The sequence below is a fragment of the Protopterus annectens genome, chromosome 5.part0, assembly GCF_019279795.1.
Source record: "Protopterus annectens isolate FY-2018-M chromosome 5.part0, PAN1.0, whole genome shotgun sequence".
In the NCBI taxonomy this organism is placed as follows: domain Eukaryota; kingdom Metazoa; phylum Chordata; order Ceratodontiformes; family Protopteridae; genus Protopterus; species Protopterus annectens.
The window spans coordinates 311,689,200-311,701,699 of record NC_056735.1 but is presented as its reverse complement, the minus strand read 5'-3'; the positions used below and the strand labels follow the sequence as shown (position 1 = coordinate 311,701,699).

The 12,500-nt window shown below is 40.3% G+C and overlaps 1 protein-coding gene across 1 annotated transcript in view; it reads left to right on the top strand.

Moving 5' to 3' along the window:
- ACOT9 (acyl-CoA thioesterase 9) overlaps positions 1–12,500 on the top strand; it is an 825,297-nt gene that overhangs the window by 579,328 nt on the left and 233,469 nt on the right. Inside the window, exon 10 of the mRNA XM_044072291.1 lies at positions 6,363–6,474. Within this exon, the coding sequence (XP_043928226.1) occupies positions 6,363–6,474 (112 nt within the window). The remainder of the gene's footprint in view (positions 1–6,362; positions 6,475–12,500) is intronic.

Sequence of the window (12,500 nt, the reverse complement as noted above, 5' to 3'; positions counted from 1 at the left end):
AAAGGTATGTTTGGTGCAAAACAGCACTTTGCATCACCAAAAGAACACCATCCCACAGGGAAGCATGGTGGTTGGCAGTATCTTGCTTTGGGGTTGCTTTTCTTCAGCTGGAACTGGGGCTTTAGTCAAGGTAGAGGGAATTATGAACAGTTCCAAATACCAGTCACTTTTGGCCCAAAACCTTCAGGCATCTTCTAGAAAACTGAAGATCAAGAAGAATTTCACCTTTCAACAAAACATTGACCGCAAGCATACATCCAACCCAAAACCTTCAGGCGTCTCCTAGAAAGCTGAAGATGAAGAGGAATTTCTCCTTTCACCATGACATTAACCCCAAGCAGACATCCAAATCAACAAAGAATGGCTTCATCAAAAAAAAAATTAAAGGTTTGGAATGGCCCATCCAGAGCCCAGACCTAAATCCAATAGAAAATCTATGGGGTGACCTGAAGAGAGCTGTTTACAAGAGATGCCCTCTCAGTCTGACAGATTTGGAATACTTTTGCAAGGAAGACTGGGCAAATATTGCCAAGTCAAGATGTGCCATGCTGATAGACTCCTACCCAAGAAGACTTAATGGTGTGATTAAATCAAAAGGTGCTTCAACAAAGTATTAGTTTAAGGGTGTGCATACTTATGCAACCAGCTTATTGTGTTTTTTTTTTTATATATATATTTTTTTCCTTAACAGATTTGTTTGCTTTTCAATTGAATTGTACAGGTTATAGGTCACATTAAAGGTGGGAAAAGTTTTGAAATTCTCATTTTTATATCACAAAAACCTGGCATTTTAACAGGGGTGTGTAAAGTTTTTATATCCACTGTACACACACACACACACACACACACACACACACACACATATATGTATGTATGTATGTGTGTGTGTGTGTGTGGGTGTATGTATGTATGTATTATATATATATATTTACACACACACACACATATACATTTTTACCTTCTTGCTAGCTGGCCATCTTGCTGGCCTCCTGGCTTACTGGCCACTTTACTGGCTAGCTAGCTGGCCTCCTTATTGGCTTGCTGCCTGACTGCCAAGATGGCTTCTTACAAGCTTGCAGTTGGTTTGCTGGCTGTCCTCCTTTCTGGCTTTCAAGCTTGTTTATTGGCTGGCATAAAAATAGATCCCTCTCTTTAAATACTACTCACAGCCATGCCTCTCAACCGTCCTGATTTTTGCAGAATGTCCAGATTTTTGTCTCCTATTTTGGTCTGTTCCTTATAAAAGTTTCAGACAAATCACTGAAGACTGAAGTCACTTAATAATGACATGCATTTGAGTTGCAGATTTCCTGTCTTTCACAAAATGCATGCAAACACAAACCCTATTATTATAACAACTTTCTGAGTTTATAAGAGCAGTATTTAAAATTTGTCCTTATTTTTGGGCATTTATCCCCCCATTATTTTAAGCTTTGTCCAGATTTCTTGTGCTAAGATTTTGAGGGATAGTCACAGCTGCAAAAGTTCTGATAAGAACACGATATACCAACCACAGGCTTTGTAGCACTCTTTCTTATGTGAGCACCTGCCCCGTACACGAATTTCAACCAATAGCTGAACTATTTTCACCACCCATACCTGACAGGGAACAGCTCTCCCTGAAGGTCTGAGTTGGTGACATCACAAATGAAATTCTAAATTACTGAGAAAGTATTAAGCGCATGCAGCTATTTATCAGCAATTCAGAGATTTATGGAAAGTGGGACTTTTTGTGTCCCTCTGCTTTCTGAAGCAGGTGATGGAATGGTTAGTTTCAAAATGCAAGTATCCCGCTGATAGCTGGACTGGTGGCAACCTTATCTCAAAGGCATGGAACAAGCTTCCAAACTGCATCAAGCTTTTAAATAACCTGCAACAGTTCTGCCCTGAAATTTCTCCAGGCAACCAATAAACTGTGCAGCTGTACCACACCTACAGTTATATCCAATCCTATGGATACTATACAAGTGTTATTAACAATGTATTTTTGATTCTCCTCGCAATATTTTGAAATGTGCATTTCCTTAGTCTGATATGTTTACAAATAATGTTTGTTGAAAGTTTACTTTATAAATAGTGGTTGAGGCTCATGAATGCCTACACTAAACCGTTCTGAGTGAATAGACAGCACAAGTGTAACCGACACCCTCTTCCTCCTAATTTTAGTTTTCCTGCTGATTTTCTAGCAGCCTTAAATATCAAGGGGGAATCCATAAGGTTGCCACAAAGTCTAGACAGTGTGTACACTTATTGTAATCTATCTGAGTGACTATAAAGCACAAACAGTTTGGTAGGGATGTTCTTGAATACAGAATGTGTACACTTAGGGGTAGGCGTTAATGAACTTGGCCAATGTTTGTTGGCCATTTTTATTTTGAATTGTCAAAAATGTAGGTCTATCCTTGTTTTGGAGCTTCTGTCATGGGCCTTAGCTGAAAATGGGTATTTAATTTCCTAGATGGACTTTCCTGGTAAACAAAATCAAATAAATTAAATAAAATAAAGGACTCAGAAATCCAAGGTAGAATTGGTATGGTCATCAAGAAAAGTTGACCTAATTTGCAGCCAATATTGTTTTGTACCTGATGAAACTGTATTGAGATGTTCTCTAACACTGAATTGTCCTTTTCTGGTTTTAAGTCTTTTTTGGATTTAAATTTATTGAAGATAAAACAAAGGCTATAGATGTAAACTATGTACCCACACATCAGTTGGTCCAGCAATACCCATACGTATGGGTAAAATGAAGTGCTTGAGTATGAATTAAAAAGGATTCTGTTATGGCAGCTAATGATGAGAAAAGACCAAACATAAGATAATACAAAAGCTGAGAATCTCTTGTTGATGGATATGGATAGCAAGATATAAGCAGTGAAAATGTTTTAAGTCCCTTAGTTTTGTATACTGGTCAGGCATATTTTATCAGCTACAGAAGTTGTGAATAATAATTAATGAAGAGCTGAAGGAATTTATCTGGGAGGAAAAGAGGACAAGTTTCAAGTGAGATAAGTTGTTTGTTTCCAGAAGGACAAGGTGGTTTAGGATTACCTAATTTGAAGCGATATTTTAGAGCTAAACAGTTAAGAATCATGTACATAACACAAGCAGAAAACTATAATTCAAAGTGAAAAGGGATGATGATGAAATGGGGGAAATTCAAGAAGTCAGGAGAGAGTGGGATTTTGGATGCAGATCTTAAAGAGAATAACAGCCATGCAGAAAGTGTTGTAAGAACTAAGCCAACACAAGAATGGAGAAAGGAGATTTTGCTGATCGGGATGACTGCAGTCAGGAGTACATAGAATAGGCATTTACTGGAGAAAACTGGCAAAGGAACCGAGGTACTGGGAGCAAATAACTACAGAAGTTGTTTGTCTTTCGGCTTATTCCCGGTAAGGGGTCGCCACAGCGGAACTCCGGTCCGCTAATGATTGGCAGTAGATTTTTTATGAAATGCCGAGGTGCCAGCTTGATGCCCAACCTTCAATGAAGGCACGCCCATTTACGCACGCATGTCTTTCGAACGCTACCCAACCGCGGGGAGGACATGCAGACTCCACACAGGAGGCACTCCAAACCACGCCGAGAATCGAACAGGAGAACCTCTTGCTGTGAGGTAACAACGCTACTGCCGTACCACCGCAGAATTACAAATAACTACAGAAGTAAAGGTAATAAATGGGAAGAGGACAAGAAGACATTTGGACTGCAGGCTAGAGACTGCCTTCCCTATCAGGGATTGATATCAGAATATTAGGCAAAGAGAAAAGAAATAGGGGAATTGTAAGTGAAAGACCAGCTGTGGTACAGTTTTTAGTTAAATTTAGACCAGAAGCTACTGTTGAAAAAAGGGATAAAGAAAAAAACTTTAAAGACTCAAGAGAGGATTCGTCTTCTATCATCTCTGAATCAGATATACCTGTTGAGGTGGTTGAAGCCACAGTATGTCGGACTTTATCTGAAGAGCCCGTTACCACAACCCCGCTAGAGGCCTGTATGCCTCTTGAGATATTAAAAGACAACCAAATCATCCAGTGAACCACAACTCATTATTTCAGAGGGCACACGAGGAGACCCTCCGATCCTAGTATGGGAAGAGGTTCCAGGAACACTTATTTGAAATGCACTAGAGTTATGAACTACCTAAGCTACTTAATGTGGACATCACCCCTAAAATAAGAAACAAAAAAATTAAACGTACGATGTCTCCTTCAACTTTCAGTGACGAAGAATGGAAAGATTTTTCTCAGGGGGTAACGTAGTCATTATGTCCCTGAAGCCTCCATCTTTTTTGACCCAGCCTACACCACAAAAACAGGCACTGGATTCTTCCTCCAAGGAGGAAGATCCAGAAGTGGACTCAGACCATTCTTTATACTACTATTCACAGCTTCATTCTCCAGAACAGCTGTCATCTAACAAAATAGACTACCTCTCTCCATATTCCCACTTGGAAGAGGCATCCTTCAGAAAAACATTGCAAAGAATGATGAAACACTTTGAATGGCAGCCTTAACAAGTGTCAGAGGTGCAAAGGATATACTACAACCTTTTAGAGATGGGCACGCCTGCATCACCTCCAGTCCCTCCTGTGCTAGAGGCATACCTGGATGCATTTCGGTCCACTGCCTCCACACCTGATTCTCAACCTTCAGCACCCAAAAGGCCAGACAGGTTCTATAAAGTTCCTGATGAACTTAAGTACCTATACAAAAAACTTGTGGCAGATCCCACTGCAGTTTTTGTGGCCTCGGACAAGCCTTCCAAGCTGCTTCCCAGCACTAATGCTCTTCCCACAGATGAGGACAGTTGAGCAGTGGATATGTAGGGTAAAAACGTGTACATATCAGCTACACTGGCTTTTAGTGCCATTAACTGCCAAATTCAAATGGCTAAAGTATGAACTCGCTGTGTCATTGTAGAGCCTCAGACACCAGAATCAAAACAGTGTATGCAGACCCTAGTGGCCCAGGCCTCCCAAATAGCCAGACACAGTATGAAATGCAGCTATGATGCTGTGAGTGCTTCTTCCAGGGCAACTACTACTGGCTCAGTCATTAGGCTTAATGCTTGGCTGTGAAATCAGCCTTTTCCTGAAAACTTCCAAGTCTAAACTTTTAGACTCTCCTCTGGATAATAACCTTTTGTTTGCCCACAATCCGATAGTTTTTTCAAAGCATTAGGGGAAAAAGACAAAACAATGAAAGACTGCCGTCAGCTTCTTCTCTCCAGATTTTCTATATATTGGTCACACACACACACACACACACACACACACACACACACACACACACACACACACACACACACACACACACACACACACACACACACACAGCTGGCTAAGCCACATATAAGCAATTTGCATTATTGGCTGAACTTATCTTTGGTCAAAACACAGTTACCTTGAATCACTCCACCGATTGGAAAAGGAAAAATAAACATTTTCCTTTTGTGACTTATAAAAAACAAAAATCTGCTAAATTGAAGATGTATTGTGTACAGTGGTACTGTTAGGGGAAGGGCGTTTAATACTTATAGAGTTGAGGACAGGGGTAGGGCTAGCAGTTGACAGTACCACTTAACAAGACACATGCACACACATATCACTGCACAGGCACAACAGAAAAGCTGTACACTTCCCTAGGCCTTACTTTAACAGTAACTCATGAAGACCCTCACACATGTACGCTTATACTTACTGAACCCAATTATCTGCATTACAACCCACTCCCACTTCAGCTTTGATACTAAGCTATTCTGACAGAGAGTGGCCCTTAAGCTGTGCATTCGATAAGTAGTGTGGTACCCATACAAATATAGTGTGCGCACACAGACACACAAAGGTGAGTATAAATAAATGTATACATGTGTTTGGGTTAGGTTTGCTCTAGGAAACTGGGAATTTCTCCATGCTGTAAGTTTGGCAAAACAAGTCATGAAATGGAGTCCTGTAACCTTACAGCATGTGATCCTTGTGTTTCACAAACCAGCCCTTTGTATATTCCATTTATTTGTTTATTACTATTTGTAGTTCATTCCATTAGGATGTAGTAACTGTAACAGTGTCTTTTGGTAAGAACTACGTAGCTTCTGCAGGTTGTTTTGAATGAACTGTCTGTTGAGTGGTTGTGTACAATGTTCTGAGGTGACTTTTACCCTTTTTAGTGTCAGGTAAGTTTGTGGTGGAGTTTTTCCTTTTTTAGATGTTTGTTTTATTTTTTTAGATGTTTTATTGTAGAACATATTAGTTTATGTTTATGCCGGAGGTTTTCTTTTTTTAGATGTTTAATCTGTAGTGCATTTTGAATTATTTTGTCAGCTTTATTACAGTGTTTATGTATGGGCTTTCTATCTTTCAGTGAATAAGACAAAAAGAGTTGAAATAAGCACAGCATCATTATTGAAAATGGCCCCCACTGCAGAAGAAAGGAAGATCATACATGATATATTCTTGAACACATTAGACACTAAGTAAGTAGAAACAAAATTGACACTGATTATGGTAAGGTTCTTTTAAATGTTTCTTCTCAAGCAGTTGCAAAAGAGCTTCACAAAGAAGGACAAGGTTCTCCATTTTGTTCAGTACAAGTCCCAGTTTGTCTTTCATCTTACACTAAACCCTCCCAATCATTCTGAATGAGTAAAAATGCCAGTCCTCAGGGAGGACTTATCAGGTCCTAGGCTACTTAAGTACCTTTCTCAGCTCCCTGAAGACACCCAAGAAGATATGACCCTTTCTCCAAAGTCCTGACTATTCCCTCAGACCTCACTGATGAGAGAATGCTTTTTAGGGTTTGCCTAGCCTATGGAGTCTCTACCGTAGGGCAATTAGGTTCTACTTGAAATAGAAAGAAGTTACATTCTGAAGTTGCTTAAGCCAGCCCTGCTTGTCCAACTCTGTTAAACTCCTTGATGACAGAGGATCTCCTGGCATAGTCTCAGTCCATGTTTCTTTGGGAGTGGTGCCTGCAACAGCAAATTGTGTCATGCAGGCTTGCTCACCGGTGTAATCCTAATTTTTGTTAGTTTTTATAGCAACTGATCTCTGTTGAGCTGTCCCAGACCTCCTAGTCCATACTGAGACAGCAGGGAGAAGACCTTCCACAAAACCAGCACTGGCAGGCACCATCTTCAGTTTGTCTGCTACTTTAAAACCATTGGTCACTTTGCTTCATTTTCCATTTAGAATTAGTCCATCATTTTTTTTTATATTTAATTTATAAATAATTTTCATGCATACACTTCCAAATACAAATGAAACAAGTGGCAAACATATTCATACAGTTGACTTAAAAATAGTGCATTCATGCTGTGCATGCAAGTACCTAGCAGTAAACATCAGTAATAATATTTACAGTTCTCCCTTCCAGATTGCATCACACTTTGTCTAGAAACTTTTCAGCACCCCCTTAGAGATGTATCATCCTAATATATATATATATATATATATATATATATATATATATATATATATATATATATATATATAAACATCACTAGAAGATTATATTTTTCTGGTCTACTAGTCATCATTTCCATATTCTAGATAGAACCTCTTGATCTTATCCTGTTGATGCTGAGTTTTCTTATTTTGCTGCCACCAGTCTGAAAAACAACCACCTTTCTGCAGGTCTTCAAATGATTTATCTTGAGTACACTGTGTTACCATTCTCTTCCCCCTTCCCATCATTTTGTAGTAAAATTTCCACTCTCTTGGCATTGTCTTTCCCAAAATTGATTCTCACTCCTAAATAAATTTCCTTCAAATTGTAAACACCCCTAGCCAGCTTCATGATGCTTGGACCACACCTGTTTCATTGATTCATTGCTTGCCAGCAGTCACTTACCACAACTTTCCATGCATTAGCAGTCCTGTTGTTGTTGTTTGTCTTTTGGCTTTTCCCGGTTAGAGGTCGCCACAGCAGAACTCTGGTCCGCTAATGATTGGCAGTAGATTTTCACGAACACCGAGGTGCCAGCTCGACGTTCAACCTTCAAAGAAGGCACACCCATTTACGCATGTCTTTCGAATGCCCACCCGACCGTGGGGAGGACCTGCAGACTCCACAAAGAAGGCACTCCCCACACTCCAGCCAAGAATCGAACGGGAGAACCTCTTGCTGTGAGGCAACAACGCTACCACTGCACCACCGCGGATGTAACACACACCGATCCCAAACGTTAGACAGTTTAATTTTAGTAATCCTTCATCTCTTTATTAATTGCTATCTACAACTTCTCGTCTGGTTGATAAAAATGTGCCTGACCTGTGTATAAGACTAAAGGGACTAAAACCATTTAACTGCTTGTGTCTTACTATCCGTATCCATATAACAGAGCTTCCAAGTTCTCGTTTTTGTATTATCTTTTGTTTGGTCTCTTCCCACATATCCTTAGCTGCCACACTGGAATTATTTTTAATCCATACTCCTAAATACCTCATTTTATCATGTCCCATAAATATGGATATCGCTGAACCAATTTGTGCGTGGTTACAAAATTTACAGCCATTGCCTTTGTTTTAGCTTCATTAATGTTGTTTCCTAAAAATATTTGAAATTGTCTCAGTGTTCCACAACACTGTAATGTCCTTTCTGGTCTTGTCCGTTACAAAATAATATTGTCTACAAATACAGCCAGCTTTTCTTGACTACCATACCAAATTATATCCTTGAATTTCTGAGTCCCTTATTTTCTTCGCCAGTAGATCTAAATATTACGCAAATAACAAAGGGAGAAGAAGACCCCCCCCCACATGGTTCCTCTGCTCAAGCCAAAATTATCAGAGTACCCCACCCACTTTAATTTTCACCTCCAATCCTTCATACATCTTCCTAACAAACCTTATAATTTTATCAGGGAATGCAAATGCTTCCATTGCCCTGTTTTAAAGTCCCAGCTTACTCTGTCAAATGCTTTCTCTGCATCAAGACCCACCACCAACAGTGATATTTTCTTACATTCTGCTAATGTCTGGATCATCAGTGTTCTGTTAATGTTGTGAAATGTTTGCCTCCCCTCCACAAAACCATATTGATCCATATCTATCATTTTTGGCATCACTGTTGCCATTCTTTTAGTCATTATAGACATAAACACTTTATAATAATTGTTTAGTATTGAAATGGGCCTATATGAGGTTGATCTGATGGATCTTTACCCCTCCTTAGGTATTACAGTTACCACTGCTTTTCCAGGATGTTGGTACTTCTCCTCTTAAAATACTGTCCAACAAAACCTTCCTGATCTTTATCAGTTTTTCACCTCCTAACTTCCAAACTTCCGCAGGAATACCATCTGTTCCTAGGGACTCACCATTTTTATCTTATCTCCTCCTGTCCTAAGTGTTGGCAATTGACCCTCATCTGCCTCTAACCTTAGCATATTTAATTCTTCCATTAACATCTCCAGTTGTACCTTTGCTTGATTTCCATATTTCTCTGCTTTATACAGACTCATAGAATTTCTGAAATGTTTCTAATACCTCTATAGGATCTCTTGTTACCTTCCTTGTCATAGGCTCCCTAAGCTTGGCAACAGCCTTTTCTACTTTCTGTAGCCGTTGTGCTAAAAAGTTTTTGTGCTCTAGAGTTTTTATCAAAAAACAGTTGCTTAATAGCAGTCTTTCTAAACTCATGCATATTATTGAGGTAATCCCTTATTTTCTGTTTAGCATTGTGCAGTTGTTCCTCTTCCTGTTCTGTGAGATTCCCCCTATTTTGCAATATTTTTTAACATTTGTCAGTCCCTTTAAATAATTCTTCTTACTTCTTAACCATATCTCCCTTTTATTTCCACCCTGTTGTTGAGCTCCAATTTAATGTTATCCCACTACATAGATATCTTTTCAGAAGATATTTCTGTCTTCTCTAATATCGCCTGAATAATTTGCACTATGCATTCCTTAAATTCATCTCTTTACAACTGATAGGCGGGAAAGTGCCAGTGTCTCATTTTTATTTCATTACCCTGCGTTTTTATTTTAGTTATTATCGGCATGTAATCTGAAATAGTTATTGGGTGCGTATCCAGACCTTCAGTTAAATGTGCATGTTCATGTGAAATGTAAATTCTGTCTAGCCCAGTTTTTGTATCTTGGAATAATATGTAAATTCACTTTGAACTCCTAGTACTGAATTCACATCTTCCATGCCAAATATTGTCATAAATTTCTTCAAACGTCTATCCTCCTTTGTTATACTTCCGTTTTAGGCACCCCAGACACATTTTCACTGCTGCAAATCAAATTCCGGTCCCCAACTAAAAATAATATTCCATGCTAAAAGCTGATTATTTCTCCAAGAATTTTCTTAAACCTTTTTATATCAGTTTTAGGTGGAATATAAATGCATGCCATTGTAATCCTCCTCCCTTGTCAGTAGCCCTTTAATACTATAGTGTACCATAGACCAGACAGGATTATTTCCACTCCAGAAGACAAGGAGTTTTGAGCTAAGGGATTTGGCTGTAGATACTATGGTCTTAGCAGCAGCCACTAAAAAGGAACTTGCTGAAGAGAGTTCTTCTGTCCATCTGCCCAGTAGATAATCTCAGGCCATGCCCAGGTTTGAGAAGCGGGTCTGTGCTGTATCGATCTCACCATAAGGTCCATTAAATTTTTGGCACATTTCACCAGACTCCAAAAGGATCTGATTAAGGAGTTTTCAAACACCCTGGCAGGAGCTGTAGCTGAAGGAGTCCAAGAGAAAGTGGCTTCCCAGTTAGCCACCCTGGAGTCTGTGTCCAGTTTGTCCATAAGTCTGATCACTATTACAGCCGAAGGGATGTCTAGAGCAGAGAGGGTACAGGTGTAGCCATAAGGAGACACACCTGGATACGCTTATGTGACTTTGTGGAACCATTCAGGTCTTCTTTTGTCAGTGCACCTTTTGATGGAACCTCTTTGCTTGGCCCTGAAGTAAAAAAGACTTTATCCAGGTATGAGAAGGATGGTAAGACCCTTTCTGCTGTGGGCGTACATTTCTGCACCCCTTAAAGGTCCTTTTCTAGGAACCAGAGGAGCGGTGGAAAAATGTGGTTCAGGAAATCCCAAGGGCCTTTCCAAGACACACATGGAAAGAGTTCCCCCAGGGAGAGAGGGGGGAACCAAAATGGAAGACACCATCCTCATGCCAAGGATGGCCCACAAAACCAGGGCTTCAGGGATTCTTTCCCAGGCAAGCCCTTTCAGCATTCCTGAAGGGATGCTCGATTGTCTTCCTGTGGAGGCAGTCGGGGATGCTTATCCTTGCACCTAAATGCCTGGCTAAACTTGACAAAAGATTTCTGGGTACAGTGGATCGTATCCAGAAATTATCCCATTCAAAAGAAAATCCCTGACATTCCACCCAATCAGAAGGATGCAGCAGTGCAAGAAATTCAGAAACTGCTGGACAAACCAGTCATCAACAAGTCCCGCCAGCCCAAGAAGAATCTGGAACCTACTCATGATTCTTTTTAATACCAGAAAGACAGGGGACTAGATATTAGTGTGCTGAACAAATCAGTTTGGCAAACAAAGTTCTGAATGGTCACGGTACAGTCTATTCTTCCCTTTCTGAAGAAAGACGACTGGATGTGCTCAATAGACCTTCAGGATGTGTATTACCATATAAAAATGGACAAATGCTCCAGAAGGTTCCTCCACTTCCAGCTGGGAGCCAGCCATTACCAATTCAGAGTACTACCCTTTGGACTGACTACAGCCCCCAGAGTGTTTACCAAATGTATGGCAGTAGTAGCAGCTCACTTTAGACTGCAAGGATTCGGAGTGTTTCCGTACTTGGACTGGCTCATAACTGTTTCAACCAAGCATCAGTTAATAGTAGCCAGAGACTACACCCTCCACACCTGTGTCCATGTGGGGATTACCATCAATCTAGAAAAGTCACATTTATGCCCGACACAAAATTTAGAATTCATAGGGGCAGTACTGAATACTCAAATGATGATAGCTTCTCCCCCTCCAGAACGACATCAGAGAATTGTGGTTCAGGTTCAAAAGTTAATTCACAGGAAGAAGGTTCCAGCATGATTAGTCTTGCTTGCTCTAGGATCCATGGCAGCTTCCATAACTCTAGCCCCATTATCTAGGTTACATATGAGAGTTCTGCAAAGACTACTAACTTCCCAGTGGTCTAACTTTCATCACCCAATATCAGACCAAATCTTGATCACCAACCATTGCAAAATGGACCTTTTTTGGTGGATCCATTCCAAACAGATTCTTCACGGTCATCCCTTTGTTTTTGTAGAGCCCACAGCCGTTGTGACCACAGTCGCCTCCCAGATGGGGGGATTATCTGAGCAAGACAGTCCATGGTAATTGGTGCTCACTAGAGGTCAACTTGCACATCAGTGTTCTGGAGATGAGAGGTCCTTCTTGGGTTGCAGGCCTTTCAGACAGCTCTTCCGCAGGGGACTGTTGCAATTCAAACGGACAATATGTCAGTGGTTTGGTACATCAGCAAGTGAGGAACCAAGTCTTACCCCCTTTG